The sequence below is a fragment of the Balaenoptera musculus genome, chromosome 3, assembly GCF_009873245.2.
Source record: "Balaenoptera musculus isolate JJ_BM4_2016_0621 chromosome 3, mBalMus1.pri.v3, whole genome shotgun sequence".
NCBI classification, from domain to species: domain Eukaryota; kingdom Metazoa; phylum Chordata; class Mammalia; order Artiodactyla; family Balaenopteridae; genus Balaenoptera; species Balaenoptera musculus.
In genome coordinates, this window is record NC_045787.1 from 160,611,559 (window position 1) to 160,629,307 (window position 17,749).

The 17,749-nt window shown below is 50.6% G+C and overlaps 1 protein-coding gene across 1 annotated transcript; it reads left to right on the forward strand.

Moving 5' to 3' along the window:
- The first annotated feature begins 1,330 nt into the window (after positions 1–1,330).
- LOC118892614 (mucin-16-like) lies at positions 1,331–16,572 on the forward strand. The gene is made up of 4 exons (XM_036847356.1): positions 1,331–1,343; positions 6,281–7,044; positions 9,961–13,414; positions 13,541–16,572. The coding sequence occupies exons 1-4, from the start codon at positions 1,331–1,333 to the stop codon at positions 16,570–16,572; spliced, it is 7,263 nt and encodes a 2,420-aa protein (XP_036703251.1).
- Positions 16,573–17,749: the final 1,177 nt, after the last annotated feature.

Here is a 17,749-nt window from a genome sequence, read left to right on the forward strand (position 1 = left end):
CCTGAGAAAACCATAATTCAAAAAGATACATGCACCCCAATGTTCATTGCAGCACTATTTACAATAGCCAGGACATGGAAGCAACCTGAATGTCCAACAACACAGGAATGGATAAAGAAGATGTGGTACATATATACAATGGAATATTACTCAGCCATTAAAAGAAACGAAATTGAATTATTTGTAGTGAGGTGGATGGACCTAGAGACTGTCATACAGAGTGAAGTAAGTCAGAAAGAGAAAAACAAATACCGTATGCTAACGCATATATATGGAATCTAAAAAAAAAAAAAATGGGACTGATGAACCTAGTTGCAGGGCAGGAATAAAGAGGTAGACATAGAAAATGGACATGAAGCTGGGAAGGCAAAGCTAGGGCGAAGTAAGAGTAGCATTGACATATATACACTACCGAATATAAAATAGTTGGCTGGTGGGAAGAAGCAGCATAGCACAGGGAGATCGGCTTCGTGCTTTTCGATGACCTAGAGGGGTGGGATAGGGAGGATGGGAGGGAGGCTGAAGAGGGAGGGGATATGGGGACATGCATATGCATATGGCTGATTTGCTTCGTTGTACAACAGAAACTAACACAGTATTGTGAAGCAATTATATTCCAATAAAGATCTATTAAAAAAAATAATAAATAAAGAGACCTAGGAATGAAGGCTCCTGGTCTAGGAATGCATAAGAGCATGGCTGGTCAAGAGGGACCCAAGTCCTTGACTGCAACTGTCTTGAGCAACTTCAGTGTATTGGCTGTGCACAAAGTCTGGTGTGGGGAGGACAGATTTCCTATTTGAAGCTAATATCCTTGAGGTAATTGCCTATGGTTGGGCCTGAAAAATCACACACAGCTTTTTACCTAGGAGCCAGACTCCTCAATAACTACGACAATTTTGCTGGATTTAACTCATGTTATATATGAATATTTCAAAATGAATAAAGGTATAATAGAGTGATGAAGACCCTACTTGTTCTAAGGAGTCAGATAGTTTTAAAAATTTATATGTTGAGACCAATCAGATCAGAAGTCCCCATAATTAACAAAAAGCTTTCCATCCCTTATGACCATCCTGAGGGTTTGATTTAATGTAAAAAAGACAGTTACTCTTTAAATGCCTTCCCAGAGACAAATGAGGGCATTGCTAAGCCAGTATCTAGTGCGTATGTTCCTCATAGGTCCGTATTCTTAGGGAATGCAAAGGTAACACCTCTGTCTTTTACTTCAGGCCCTGATGAGTCTGTGGCAATCACCACCAGGGAGCTGAGTCAAGGAGGACATGGAGGAACCACTTGGCCAACCAGTAACCCCTCCTCTCTTACGACTATGATCAATGTGGGTAAGTACGAGCATCATCTCTATTTTCTTCAAGTCTAAGAGGACCCATTTGGGTCCTCTCTCTTCATCCCTGGGGTCAAAAATAGGATTGTTTAAGGAAGTAAAATGACTAGGTTTGAAATCGATTTCTTTGGCTTCTTGCCACTCTAAAGATGTTGGTTATTCTTCTTCCTAGAGATTGTATTAACGGAACACTGTTATTGCTTCACCTTAGTAATTTATATGATTAGTAGCCAATCAATTCAGCAGGAGAAAATGCCACAGGGTCAGTTCCCTCCACACTTTCTCTTGCACCAGGGTGAAGGATCTTTCTAAATCGGAGATCCTCACTGGAATTTTGTGTTGACAGGGAGGGCACAGACAGACTTGAGGTGATACAGTTTTCTTTTGTTACAGTAGAGGAAGGGATCATGGTCCTTGGCTACGCCAAGTTGGTGAGGATAATTTGAAAAAGAGTGCTCTTAGAAGGTCGAGCTTTCCTTATCCCTGTGGCAGTTACATGCCCTTTACCTCAAGGATAGGAAAAGGGTTCAGAGAGCAGATGAATTTGAAAGAGGTTGAAGGCAAAGGAAAAGAATTTTATCACCCTTCTATTCTGTTGCTTCTCAAATATAAATCCTTAAGTGGCTTTTCAGTGAACTAAGATTTGGGACACCTAGAGGAGGGTCGAAGTTATAAGCTGAAACTGGTTCCACAAGGGCAGGCTCCAAGGAGAAAAGTAAAATAGGGTAGGGAAAGCCTCGTGCATGGGTAGAATCCAGGTTCATCACATCCTTCCTTGTACAAAGAGCCCTTCTTTGTAGGGTATGTAGTACACTGAGTTCCAGGTAACAATTTCTCCTGAGTAAACAAGAGGGTCAAAGCCCTCACCCCACTAACCCTAACACTTTGATCCATCTTCGGAGATGGTCAGTATATTCCCTGGTGTCCAGAGTCTTGAAATGTGGTATGAGAGGGTTAACATTTTCTTTTCTGGAGAAATAGGAAATAGTTTGAGTTGAAATCACAGGAAGGAACAAATGATACTGTCAATCAGGACTCCTGTACCGTTTGCATATCTCCTACCAACTCACTTTCTAATCACAGGTATGTCCACAAGAAGCCCAGAAATGGCTACAGCCTTCAAAATCATAAGCTCCAAGGAGCCCAGCACCAGCCCAGAGATGAAGTACACTCTGGGAAATTCTTGGAATACTTCAACAGCAACTGTCCCTACGAAGACCACAGTGGAACCAGTCACACTTCAGACCACAGCCATAGAGAGCGGCAACATCAGCCTCCCTCACCTGCCCACAGGATTCATGACACCAGCCAAGTCACCAACAAAAGGGAAAGCAACTACAGAATGGGTCTCACTCTCCCCATCTAAGGTTTGGACCAACCCCCATCTTGGGACTCCAGAAGGGACCAAAAAGTTATTGGGCACAGTGTCCTCTGTCTCCCGAGAGTCAAATCCTAAAGGCAACATAGGGACTGGTCCACAAAGAAGCCCAACTCTGATTCCAAGGACAACTGGAATGAATTTATCCATGTGGCTTGGCTCCACTGGAGGGACCACCGTGGACACACATGTCTCTCTGAACACATCTTCCACTGGTCCTGAAGACTCTGTGGCCATCCCGGACTCTGTGACAACCCAGATGGTAACCAGGAGCTCAGTGACAGATAAATCTGAATTTATAACCAAGACAAGGGTCAACATCACAGTCATTCCTTCCACTGTTCTGAGTAAAGATACAATGACAGATGAACAACAGGCAAGTATATCTGTGAGTGAGGCTTATTCATCTGCTAGCCCATGGTCAGAGCAGACAACTGGGAATAACCTGATTCTTGGTAAATCCCCTGAGGCCAAAGACACATTGCCTAAAACCTCCGTAGAACAAACCACATTAGCATCTCTGACCTCTGAAAGCCAAGACATTACCAGCATCACCAATGCCTCAGGAGGAAAAATGAGCTCTTCACCATCTGTCACATCCCCCTCCGTGGGGTCTAAGACACTGGCGACCATCACAAGTGTAGTAACTAGTGATGTTGCCTCTACTCTTGGGCAACTATCACAGACCTCACATCCTGCAGGAGTGAGCAACATGGAGGTAACCATAGCTCCCACTCCACTTGTCACCACCACCATCACCACTGTGGAAACCAATTCAGTCCTGACTACCATGCCCCACCCAAAAGGAAGTGTGAGCACCATGCACAGCACCCTGGCTACAGAGACCAGCACATCTGCCCTACAGCACCCACCCACCTGGTCATCCACAGCTGTTCCTGCCCCAACATCAGGCCCCAGGACTATCACAGACATGGCTTCAATCTTGGAAGTCACAGGTTCTCCTAAAGCAATTTCTGCAATGAGCTCAACTTCATCCATAGCGTCAAGCACTGAATCAGGCTCTGTGTCTACCCCCCATGGCCTTGTGACTGTCATTGGAACCAGCCTAGCTGTCCCATCCTCCTTTGCATCAGTTGAAAAGACAGAGGCCAGCACAAGTGTAAGGACACTGAGTCCTTTAGACACAACTGCATCTATGCCCATCTCAACTTCTGGTGTCGAGAAGATGAGCACCTCAGTTCCTGACATTTTAAGCACAAGTTGGACTCCCAGTAGAAGAGAAACAGAAGCCTTGCATGTTTCAATGGCTTCTATGGACCATCCAAATACAAAGACTATCCCAAAGATCCTCCCATCTACTCCTCTGCCTGATTCTCTGTCCACTCTTGACTGGGCCACTGGGAGTTCTGTGTCATCAGCCATAACCTCTACCTCAGTTCTTCAGGAGGTTACAACTCCTTCAGAACTCCCTTTGGAGAACATGATCAGCCCAACTACCTCACAGCTGCCCTCCTCCATAGAGGACATTACAAGTGAGGTCACACCTGTTACAATGGTAAATAGCTCTAAAGTCACTTTATCAGGGAGGCCAGATCTTGCTAGCAAAGAAGTAGAGCAGAGTTCTACCCAGCTTCACGTCACAGCTTCTGCAGATCCAGGGCATATGTCTGGACCAGAAGCAACAACTCTGGATTTAATCCCATACACAGTAAGAACTCCATATCCAATTCCCCAGGTGAATGGGATAAGGACTCCTACAACAGAGGCAAAAGCTACATCTCATTCCTGGATGGGGGAAGAAGAAACAAACTCAAGCATATCTCTGAACACTGAGGTGGTAAATGTCTCTTCTGTCTCAGGAGGGACCATCAAGGAGGTTACTGACTCCCCAGGCTTATTAAAGACCACAGATCTACTGGGCATAAGCTTGGAATCTGGGACAACTTCATTTCCAAATTGGAAAAATGGCACATATGAGAGGATAGCCACTTCTGAACCTACCACAGACAAAGGGGCAATTCACCCATCTACAAACACAGTAGATACAATAGTATGGCCCTCAAATTCTGAACATGATCTTCATTCCACTGTCCCAGCCCACTCAGAGTCATCGATGGGCACATATCCAATGAATACTACCTCCATCATGCTGAATACCATTGTTTCCACATCAACAACTACCTGGCCAGAATCCACAAGGGCTGGAAGAGAGCTTGATTACCCCCTGACCACTGAACTGAGGGAGTCCAGTACTTACATGGATACCAACTCAACCACAGAGGTAAGCAGTGTCCATTCCCTAAGTTCTTTTGCTATTACTAGGGTGTCCGGGGCAGAAGTCACTACCTCTGACAGAATTTCCAGCCCAGATCTAGCTCAGTCCACAAGGTCATCAGACACCACCAGGCCCTCTACCTTCCCTGACATAATAGACTCTGAAAGAATGACCATCACCATGCAAACAGGTCCTTCTGGGACTACATCACTGGGTGCACCTACCATGGACACATTAGCCACAGCCTCCTTGTCAGGGACTTACTTGGCTGTGACTCAGGGATTTCCACAGTCAAAGATAACCACTCAAATGAGCAAAGGTCCTGAAGGTGTGTCATGGACAAACCCTCCCTCTGTGGGAGAAACCACATCTTCCTCTTCCCTAGCACCTATCTCTGACACAACCTCATCTTCTCATGTTTTGTTGACATCACAAGGGCAAAGTACCTCTTCCACTCTACCTGTGACCTCAGGTCTCTTGCCTGAGAACTTCGGCTTGGGGAAGACCAGAGACATGTTGAGGACAAGTTTGGAAACTGATACCAGTTTACCCCCAAATTTGAGCAGTAGCTCAGATGAGATGCTTGTCACCACAGATATAGAAGCAATTCATCCTTCCACAAACACAGCAACGACACATGTAGAGACTACCAGTTGTGGACATGAATCACATTCTCCTGTCCTGGCCCACACACAGCCATCCAAAGCTACATCTTCAGTGGTTACCTCCTCTACCATGTGGGACATTACTGCTCCCACAGCAATGTCTGGCTCATCTGAGACTATAAAGATTGAGAGAGAGTCAGTGTCCTCTCTGAATACTGGACTTAGGGAGACAAGTACCTACCAGGAGACCAGCTCTGCTACAGAGACAAGCACTGTCATTTCCAATGTGTCCACAAATGATGCTATTACTGAGGTCACCAGGACACAAGTTACCTCCTCTAGCAGGATATCCATCCCAAGCCCTGCTCACTTCAAAACTTCTCCAAACACACCTACAGAAAGCAGAACGAGCCCCTCTATATCCATGTTCATGACAGAATCTTCAGGAATGACCATCACCACCCAAACAGGTCCCCCAGGGGCTACATCACAGGACACACTTACATTGGACATACCGACCAAGGTCTCTGGGGCAGGGACTCACTCGACTGTGACTCAGAGTTTTACACATTCAGAGATGACCACTCTCAGGAGCAGAGGTCCTGAGGATGTGTCTTGGACAAGCCCTGCCTCTGTGGAAAAAACCAGGTCTCGCTCTTCCCTAGAACCCATCCTTGCCACATCCTCACCTTCTCCTGCACCTTTCACATTACAAGGGAACAGTACCTTCTCTCCTGTTTCCATGACCTCAGTTCTCACCTCTGGCTTGAGAAAGACCACAGAAATTTTGGACACAAGCTTGGAACCTGTGACCAGTACACCTGAAAGTGTGAACAACGTCTTGCATGAGATACTGACCACTTCAGAAGCCACCACAGATACAGAAACAATTCATTCTTCAACAGTAACCGATATAGGGATCACTAGTTCAGCACAAAAATCACAGTTCACAGTCCCAGCCAACACAGAGCCATCCAAAGCCACATCTCCAATGGTTATCTCTTCTACCATAAGGGACACCACTGTCTCCACGTCAACTTCAGACTCTTCCGAAACTACAAAGATTGCAACAGAGTCAATATCCTCCTTGACCCCTGGACTGAGGGATACCAGCACCTATCAGGGGAAAAGCTCAAGTAGAGATACTTCTCAAAACACAGCCATAACCAATGTGGGGACCACCACTTATGAACATGAATCACATTCCTTTGTCTCAACTGACTCAAAACCATCCAAAGCCGTATTTCCAATGAATACAGCCACCACCATTGGGAAAACCACGGTTTCCACCCCAAAGTCCAGCTACTCTGAGACTCCAAGAATTGAGACTGAGACAAGTCCCTCCTTGATGTTTGGACTGAGTGAAACCAGCACCTCCAAGGAAACCAACTCATCCACAGAGCCAAACATTATCCTTCCTGGTGTGAACATTAGTTCTATTACTGAGGTGACAAGGACAGAAGACATCTCCTCTAGTAGTGTACTCAATCCAAGCCCTGCTATTTCCACCATGTCAGCAATAAACGCTACAGAAACCATCACAAAACTTTTTAATTTCCCCACAATGACAAAATCAACAGAAAAAACTGTGACCACTGAAACAGGTACTCCTGCAGCGACATCACAGGACATATTTCCCTGGACCACATCACCCAAAACATCCATGGTAGGGATCCATGCAGCTGTGACTCAGAGAATTCTACAAACAAAGCTGATGACTGCCATTAGCAGAGGTGATGAGGATGTGTCTTGGCGAAGCCGTGCCTCTGTGAAAGACACTGGTTCTCCATCTTCCCCAGTGATTGCACCTGCCATGAGAACACCCTCCGCTGAGCCATTCACATTACCAGCGAGGAGCCCCTCCTTTCCTACACCTGGGACCTCATTTCTCACCCATAGTCTGGGGAAGACCAAAGACGGATTGGGTAAAAGTGTGGAACCTGTGTCCAGCTCACCTTCAAGTGAGACTAGCACCACCATTGACATACTGTCCACCTCTGAAGCCTCCACAGGAACAGATGCAATTCAGCCCTCCAAAAACACAGCTGCGACCCATGGGGCCAACCCAAGTTCTGGACATGAAGCACATTCCTCTGCCCCAGCTGACTCAGAGGCATCCAATATCACGTCTCCAACGGTTACTCCTTCCACCTCTAGGGACACCCGTGTTTCCACATCAATGCCTCACTCTTTAGAAACTACAATGTCTGAGATAGACTCCACATCCTCTCTGACTCCTGAACTGAGGAAGCCCAGCACCGTCCAGCAGAACAGCTCAGCCCCAGGGAAAATCACCGTCCTTTCCAGAGTTCCCACTGATACGACTACTGACTTCTCTACGACAGAACCCATCTCCTCTAGCCACACGTCCATCCCTGGCCCTGTTCAGTCCACGATGTCGCCAGACATCCCTACAGGCATCGTCACCAGGCCCTCTGCCTCTCCTGGGACAACAGAATCTGCAGAAGTGACCATGACCACCCAAAGAGGTCCCACTGAGGATACATCCCAGAACCCACTTACCATGGGCACTACAACCAACACCTCAGGGGCAGAGATTCACTCGACTGTGACTCAGAGCTTTACGCACTCAGAGATGACCAGTCGCAGGAGCAGAGCTCTCGAGGATGTGTCTTGGACAAGCCCTGCCTCTGTGAAAGAAACTGGCTCTCCATCTTCCCCAGTGATTGTATCTACCATGACAACACCCTCCCCTGAGCCATCCACATTACCAGCGAGGAGCCCCTCCTCTCCTACCCCTGTGAACTCACTTCTCACCCGTGGTCTGGGGAAGACCAAAGACACATTGGGTACAAGTGTGGAACCTGTGTCCAGCTCACCTTCAAGTGAGACTAGCACCACCATTGACATACTGTCCACCTCTGAAGCCTCCACAGGAACAGATGCAATTCAGCCCTCCAAAAACACAGCTGCGACCCATGGGGCCAACCCAAGTTCTGGACATGAAGCACATTCCTCTGCCCCAGCTGACTCAGATGCATCCAAGTATCACGTCTCCAACGGTTACTCCTTCCACCTCTAGGGACACCCGTGTTTCCACATCAATGCCTCACTCTTTAGAAACTACAATGTCTGAGATAGACTCCACATCCTCTCTGACTCCTGAACTGAGGAAGCCCAGCACCGTCCAGCAGAACAGCTCAGCCCCAGGGAAAATCACCGTCCTTTCCAGAGTTCCCACTGATACGACTACTGACTTCTCTACGACAGAACCCATCTCCTCTAGCCACACGTCCATCCCTGGCCCTGTTCAGTCCACGATGTCGCCAGACATCCCTACAGGCATCGTCACCAGGCCCTCTGCCTCTCCTGGGACAACAGAATCTGCAGAAGTGACCATGACCACCCAAAGAGGTCCCACTGAGGATACATCCCAGAACCCCCTTACCATGGGCACTACAACCAACACCTCAGGGGCAGAGATTCACTCGACTGTGACTCAGAGCTTTACGCACTCAGAGATGACCACTCGCAGGAGCAGAGGTCTCGAGGATGTGTCTTGGACAAGCCCTGCCTCTGTGAAAGAAACTGGCTCTCCATCTTCCCCAGTGATTGTATCTACCATGACAACACCCTCCCCTGAGCCATCCACATTACCAGCGAGGAGCCCCTCCTCTCCTACCCCTGTGAACTCACTTCTCACCCGTGGTCTGGGGAAGACCAAAGACACATTGGGTACAAGTGTGGAACCTGTGTCCAGCTCACCTTCAAGTGAGACTAGCACCACCATTGACATACTGTCCACCTCTGAAGCCTCCACAGGAACAGATGCAATTCAGCCCTCCAAAAGCACAGCTGCGACCCATGGGGCCAACCCAAGTTCTGGACATGAAGCACATTCCTCTGCCCCAGCTGACTCAGAGGCATCCAATATCACGTCTCCAACGGTTACTCCTTCCACCTCTAGGGACACCCGTGTTTCCACATCAATGCCTCACTCTTTAGAAACTACAATGTCTGAGATAGACTCCACATCCTCTCTGACTCCTGAACTGAGGAAGCCCAGCACCGTCCAGCAGAACAGCTCAGCCCCAGGGAAAATCACCGTCCTTTCCAGAGTTCCCACTGATACGACTACTGACTTCTCTACGACAGAACCCATCTCCTCTAGCCACACGTCCATCCCTGGCCCTGTTCAGTCCACGATGTCGCCAGACATCCCTACAGGCATCGTCACCAGGCCCTCTGCCTCTCCTGGGACAACAGAATCTGCAGAAGTGACCATGACCACCCAAAGAGGTCCCACTGAGGATACATCCCAGAACCCACTTACCATGGGCACTACAACCAACACCTCAGGGGCAGAGATTCACTCGACTGTGACTCAGAGCTTTACGCACTCAGAGATGACCCTCGCAGGAGCAGAGCTCTCGAGGATGTGTCTTGGACAAGCCCTGCCTCTGTGAAAGAAACTGGCTCTCCATCTTCCCCAGTGATTGTATCTACCATGACAACACCCTCCCCTGAGCCATCCACATTACCAGCGAGGAGCCCCTCCTCTCCTACCCCTGTGAACTCACTTCTCACCCGTGGTCTGGGGAAGACCAAAGACACATTGGGTACAAGTGTGGAACCTGTGTCCAGCTCACCTTCAAGTGAGACTAGCACCACCATTGACATACTGTCCACCTCTGAAGCCTCCACAGGAACAGATGCAATTCAGCCCTCCAAAAGCACAGCTGCGACCCATGGGGCCAACCCAAGTTCTGGACATGAAGCACATTCCTCTGCCCCAGCTGACTCAGAGGCATCCAGTATCACGTCTCCAACGGTTACTCCTTCCACCTCTAGGGACACCCGTGTTTCCACATCAATGCCTCACTCTTTAGAAACTACAGTGTCTGAGATAGACTCCACATCCTCTCTGACTCCTGAACTGAGGAAGCCCAGCACCGTCCAGCAGAACAGCTCAGCCCCAGGGAAAATCACCGTCCTTTCCAGAGTTCCCACTGATACGACTACTGACTTCTCTACGACAGAACCCATCTCCTCTAGCCACACGTCCATCCCTGGCCCTGTTCAGTCCACGATGTCGCCAGACATCCCTACAGGCATCGTCACCAGGCCCTCTGCCTCTCCTGGGACAACAGAATCTGCAGAAGTGACCATGACCACCCAAAGAGGTCCCACTGAGGATACATCCCAGAACCCACTTACCATGGGCACGACAACCAACACCTCAGGGGCAGAGATTCACTCGACTGTGACTCAGAGCTTTACGCACTCAGAGATGACCCCTCGCAGGAGCAGAGCTCTCGAGGATGTGTCTTGGACAAGCCCTGCCTCTGTGAAAGAAACTGGCTCTCCATCTTCCCCAGTGATTGTATCTACCATGACAACACCCTCCCCTGAGCCATCCACATTACCAGCGAGGAGCCCCTCCTCTCCTACCCCTGTGAACTCACTTCTCACCCGTGGTCTGGGGAAGACCAAAGACACATTGGGTACAAGTGTGGAACCTGTGTCCAGCTCACCTTCAAGTGAGACTAGCACCACCATTGACATACTGTCCACCTCTGAAGCCTCCACAGGAACAGATGCAATTCAGCCCTCCAAAAGCACAGCTGCGACCCATGGGGCCAACCCAAGTTCTGGACATGAAGCACATTCCTCTGCCCCAGCTGACTCAGAGGCATCCAGTATCACGTCTCCAACGGTTACTCCTTCCACCTCTAGGGACACCCGTGTTTCCACATCAATGCCTCACTCTTTAGAAACTACAATGTCTGAGATAGACTCCACATCCTCTCTGACTCCTGAACTGAGGAAGCCCAGCACCGTCCAGCAGAACAGCTCAGCCCCAGGGAAAATCACCGTCCTTTCCAGAGTTCCCACTGATACGACTACTGACTTCTCTACGACAGAACCCATCTCCTCTAGCCACACGTCCATCCCTGGCCCTGTTCAGTCCACGATGTCGCCAGACATCCCTACAGGCATCGTCACCAGGCCCTCTGCCTCTCCTGGGACAACAGAATCTGCAGAAGTGACCATGACCACCCAAAGAGGTCCCACTGAGGATACATCCCAGAACCCACTTACCATGGGCACTACAACCAACACCTCAGGGGCAGAGATTCACTCGACTGTGACTCAGAGCTTTACGCACTCAGAGATGACCCCTCGCAGGAGCAGAGCTCTCGAGGATGTGTCTTGGACAAGCCCTGCCTCTGTGAAAGAAACTGGCTCTCCATCTTCCCCAGTGATTGTATCTACCATGACAACACCCTCCCCTGAGCCATCCACATTACCAGCGAGGAGCCCCTCCTCTCCTACCCCTGTGAACTCACTTCTCACCCGTGGTCTGGGGAAGACCAAAGACACATTGGGTACAAGTGTGGAACCTGTGTCCAGCTCACCTTCAAGTGAGACTAGCACCACCATTGACATACTGTCCACCTCTGAAGCCTCCACAGGAACAGATGCAATTCAGCCCTCCAAAAGCACAGCTGCGACCCATGGGGCCAACCCAAGTTCTGGACATGAAGCACATTCCTCTGCCCCAGCTGACTCAGAGGCATCCAGTATCACGTCTCCAACGGTTACTCCTTCCACCTCTAGGGACACCCGTGTTTCCACATCAATGCCTCACTCTTTAGAAACTACAATGTCTGAGATAGACTCCACATCCTCTCTGACTCCTGAACTGAGGAAGCCCAGCACCGTCCAGCAGAACAGCTCAGCCCCAGGGAAAATCACCGTCCTTTCCAGAGTTCCCACTGATACGACTACTGACTTGTCTACGACAGAACCCATCTCCTCTAGCCACACGTCCATCCCTGGCCCTGTTCAGTCCACGATGTCGCCAGACATCCCTACAGGCATCGTCACCAGGCCCTCTGCCTCTCCTGGGACAACAGAATCTGCAGAAGTGACCATGACCACCCAAAGAGGTCCCACTGAGGATACATCCCAGAACCCACTTACCATGGGCACTACAACCAACACCTCAGGGGCAGAGATTCACTCGACTGTGACTCAGAGCTTTACGCACTCAGAGATGACCCCTCGCAGGAGCAGAGCTCTCGAGGATGTGTCTTGGACAAGCCCTGCCTCTGTGAAAGAAACTGGCGCTCCATCTTCCCCAGTGATTGTATCTACCATGACAACACCCTCCCCTGAGCCATCCACATTACCAGCGAGGAGCCCCTCCTCTCCTACCCCTGTGAACTCACTTCTCACCCGTGGTCTGGGGAAGACCAAAGACACATTGGGTACAAGTGTGGAACCTGTGTCCAGCTCACCTTCAAGTGAGACTAGCACCACCATTGACATACTGTCCACCTCTGAAGCCTCCACAGGAACAGATGCAATTCAGCCCTCCAAAAGCACAGCTGCGACCCATGGGGCCAACCCAAGTTCTGGACATGAAGCACATTCCTCTGCCCCAGCTGACTCAGAGGCATCCAGTATCATGTCTCCAACGGTTACTCCTTCCACCTCTAGGGACACCCGTGTTTCCACATCAATGCCTCACTCTTTAGAAACTACAATGTCTGAGATAGACTCCACATCCTCTCTGACTCCTGAACTGAGGAAGCCCAGCACCGTCCAGCAGAACAGCTCAGCCCCAGGGAAAATCACCGTCCTTTCCAGAGTTCCCACTGATACGACTACTGACTTGTCTACGACAGAACCCATCTCCTCTAGCCACACGTCCATCCCTGGCCCTGTTCAGTCCACGATGTCGCCAGACATCCCTACAGGCATCGTCACCAGGCCCTCTGCCTCTCCTGGGACAACAGAATCTGCAGAAGTGACCATGACCACCCAAAGAGGTCCCACTGAGGATACATCCCAGAACCCACTTACCATGGGCACTACAACCAACACCTCAGGGGCAGAGATTCACTCGACTGTGACTCAGAGCTTTACGCACTCAGAGATGACCCCTCGCAGGAGCAGAGCTCTCGAGGATGTGTCTTGGACAAGCCCTGCCTCTGTGAAAGAAACTGGCTCTCCATCTTCCCCAGTGATTGTATCTACCATGACAACACCCTCCCCTGAGCCATCCACATTACCAGCGAGGAGCCCCTCCTCTCCTACCCCTGTGAACTCACTTCTCACCCGTGGTCTGGGGAAGACCAAAGACACATTGGGTACAAGTGTGGAACCTGTGTCCAGCTCACCTTCAAGTGAGACTAGCACCACCATTGACATACTGTCCACCTCTGAAGCCTCCACAGGAACAGATGCAATTCAGCCCTCCAAAAGCACAGCTGCGACCCATGGGGCCAACCCAAGTTCTGGACATGAAGCACATTCCTCTGCCCCAGCTGACTCAGAGGCATCCAGTATCACGTCTCCAACGGTTACTCCTTCCACCTCTAGGGACACCCGTGTTTCCACATCAATGCCTCACTCTTTAGAAACTACAATGTCTGAGATAGACTCCACATCCTCTCTGACTCCTGAACTGAGGAAGCCCAGCACCGTCCAGCAGAACAGCTCAGCCCCAGGGAAAATCACCGTCCTTTCCAGAGTTCCCACTGATACGACTACTGACTTCTCTACGACAGAACCCATCTCCTCTAGCCACACGTCCATCCCTGGCCCTGTTCAGTCCACGATGTCGCCAGACATCCCTACAGGCATCGTCACCAGGCCCTCTGCCTCTCCTGGGACAACAGAATCTGCAGAAGTGACCATGACCACCCAAAGAGGTCCCACTGAGGATACATCCCAGAACCCACTTACCATGGGCACTACAACCAACACCTCAGGGGCAGAGATTCACTCGACTGTGACTCAGAGCTTTACGCACTCAGAGATGACCCCTCGCAGGAGCAGAGCTCTCGAGGATGTGTCTTGGACAAGCCCTGCCTCTGTGAAAGAAACTGGCTCTCCATCTTCCCCAGTGATTGTATCTACCATGACAACACCCTCCCCTGAGCCATCCACATTACCAGCGAGGAGCCCCTCCTCTCCTACCCCTGTGAACTCACTTCTCACCCGTGGTCTGGGGAAGACCAAAGACACATTGGGTACAAGTGTGGAACCTGTGTCCAGCTCACCTTCAAGTGAGACTAGCACCACCATTGACATACTGTCCACCTCTGAAGCCTCCACAGGAACAGATGCAATTCAGCCCTCCAAAAGCACAGCTGCGACCCATGGGGCCAACCCAAGTTCTGGACATGAAGCACATTCCTCTGCCCCAGCTGACTCAGAGGCATCCAGTATCACGTCTCCAACGGTTACTCCTTCCACCTCTAGGGACACCCGTGTTTCCACATCAATGCCTCACTCTTTAGAAACTACAATGTCTGAGATAGACTCCACATCCTCTCTGACTCCTGAACTGAGGAAGCCCAGCACCGTCCAGCAGAACAGCTCAGCCCCAGGGAAAATCACCGTCCTTTCCAGAGTTCCCACTGATACGACTACTGACTTCTCTACGACAGAACCCATCTCCTCTAGCCACACGTCCATCCCTGGCCCTGTTCAGTCCACGATGTCGCCAGACATCCCTACAGGCATCGTCACCAGGCCCTCTGCCTCTCCTGGGACAACAGAATCTGCAGAAGTGACCATGACCACCCAAAGAGGTCCCACTGAGGATACATCCCAGAACCCACTTACCATGGGCACTACAACCAACACCTCAGGGGCAGAGATTCACTCGACTGTGACTCAGAGCTTTACGCACTCAGAGATGACCCCTCGCAGGAGCAGAGCTCTCGAGGATGTGTCTTGGACAAGCCCTGCCTCTGTGAAAGAAACTGGCTCTCCATCTTCCCCAGTGATTGTATCTACCATGACAACACCCTCCCCTGAGCCATCCACATTACCAGCGAGGAGCCCCTCCTCTCCTACCCCTGTGAACTCACTTCTCACCCGTGGTCTGGGGAAGACCAAAGACACATTGGGTACAAGTGTGGAACCTGTGTCCAGCTCACCTTCAAGTGAGACTAGCACCACCATTGACATACTGTCCACCTCTGAAGCCTCCACAGGAACAGATGCAATTCAGCCCTCCAAAAGCACAGCTGCGACCCATGGGGCCAACCCAAGTTCTGGACATGAAGCACATTCCTCTGCCCCAGCTGACTCAGAGGCATCCAGTATCACGTCTCCAACGGTTACTCCTTCCACCTCTAGGGACACCCGTGTTTCCACATCAATGCCTCACTCTTTAGAAACTACAGTGTCTGAGATAGACTCCACATCCTCTCTGACTCCTGAACTGAGGAAGCCCAGCACCGTCCAGCAGAACAGCTCAGCCCCAGGGAAAATCACCGTCCTTTCCAGAGTTCCCACTGATACGACTACTGACTTCTCTACGACAGAACCCATCTCCTCTAGCCACATGTCCATCCCTGGCCCTGTTCAGTCCACGATGTCGCCAGACATCCCTACAGGCATCGTCACCAGGCCCTCTGCCTCTCCTGGGACAACAGAATCTGCAGAAGTGACCATGACCACCCAAAGAGGTCCCACTGAGGATACATCCCAGAACCCACTTACCATGGGCACGACAACCAACACCTCAGGGGCAGAGATTCACTCGACTGTGACTCAGAGCTTTACGCACTCAGAGATGACCCCTCGCAGGAGCAGAGCTCTCGAGGATGTGTCTTGGACAAGCCCTGCCTCTGTGAAAGAAACTGGCTCTCCATCTTCCCCAGTGATTGTATCTACCATGACAACACCCTCCCCTGAGCCATCCACATTACCAGCGAGGAGCCCCTCCTCTCCTACCCCTGTGAACTCACTTCTCACCCGTGGTCTGGGGAAGACCAAAGACACATTGGGTACAAGTGTGGAACCTGTGTCCAGCTCACCTTCAAGTGAGACTAGCACCACCATTGACATACTGTCCACCTCTGAAGCCTCCACAGGAACAGATGCAATTCAGCCCTCCAAAAGCACAGCTGCGACCCATGGGGCCAACCCAAGTTCTGGACATGAAGCACATTCCTCTGCCCCAGCTGACTCAGAGGCATCCAAGTATCACGTCTCCAACGGTTACTCCTTCCACCTCTAGGGACACCCGTGTTTCCACATCAATGCCTCACTCTTTAGAAACTACAATGTCTGAGATAGACTCCACATCCTCTCTGACTCCTGAACTGAGGAAGCCCAGCACCGTCCAGCAGAACAGCTCAGCCCCAGGGAAAATCACCCGTCCTTTCCAGAGTTCCCACTGATACGACTACTGACTTCTCTACGACAGAACCCATCTCCTCTAGCCACACGTCCATCCCTGGCCCTGTTCAGTCCACGATGTCGCCAGACATCCCTACAGGCATCGTCACCAGGCCCTCTGCCTCTCCTGGGACAACAGAATCTGCAGAAGTGACCATGACCACCCAAAGAGGTCCCACTGAGGATACATCCCAGAACCCACTTACCATGGGCACTACAACCAACACCTCAGGGGCAGAGATTCACTCGACTGTGACTCAGAGCTTTACGCACTCAGAGATGACCAGTCGCAGGAGCAGAGCTCTCGAGGATGTGTCTTGGACAAGCCCTGCCTCTGTGAAAGAAACTGGCTCTCCATCTTCCCCAGTGATTGTATCTACCATGACAACACCCTCCCCTGAGCCATCCACATTACCAGCGAGGAGCCCCCCTCTCCTACCCCTGTGAACTCACTTCTCACCCGTGGTCTGGGGAAGACCAAAGACACATTGGGTACAAGTGTGGAACCTGTGTCCAGCTCACCTTCAAGTGAGACTAGCACCACCATTGACATACTGTCCACCTCTGAAGCCTCCACAGGAACAGATGCAATTCAGCCCTCCAAAAACACAGCTGCGACCCATGGGGCCAACCCAAGTTCTGGACATGAAGCACATTCCTCTGCCCCAGCTGACTCAGAGGCATCCAATATCACGTCTCCAACGGTTACTCCTTCCACCTCTAGGGACACCCGTGTTTCCACATCAATGCCTCACTCTTTAGAAACTACAATGTCTGAGATAGACTCCACATCCTCTCTGACTCCTGAACTGAGGAAGCCCAGCACCGTCCAGCAGAACAGCTCAGCCCCAGGGAAAATCACCGTCCTTTCCAGAGTTCCCACTGATACGACTACTGACTTCTCTACGACAGAACCCATCTCCTCTAGCCACACGTCCATCCCTGGCCCTGTTCAGTCCACGATGTCGCCAGACATCCCTACAGGCATCGTCACCAGGCCCTCTGCCTCTCCTGGA

Excerpts from the sequence above, each read along its gene's own strand:
- LOC118892614 (XM_036847356.1), top strand. Across the intron at positions 7,045-9,960 it reads AAGACATCTCCTCTAGTAGT|GATGTGTCTTGGACAAGCCC; the intron begins GTACTCAATCCA and ends AGAGCTCTCGAG. Across the intron at positions 13,415-13,540 it reads TACCATGGGCACTACAACCA|GCTCTCCATCTTCCCCAGTG; the intron begins ACACCTCAGGGG and ends TGAAAGAAACTG.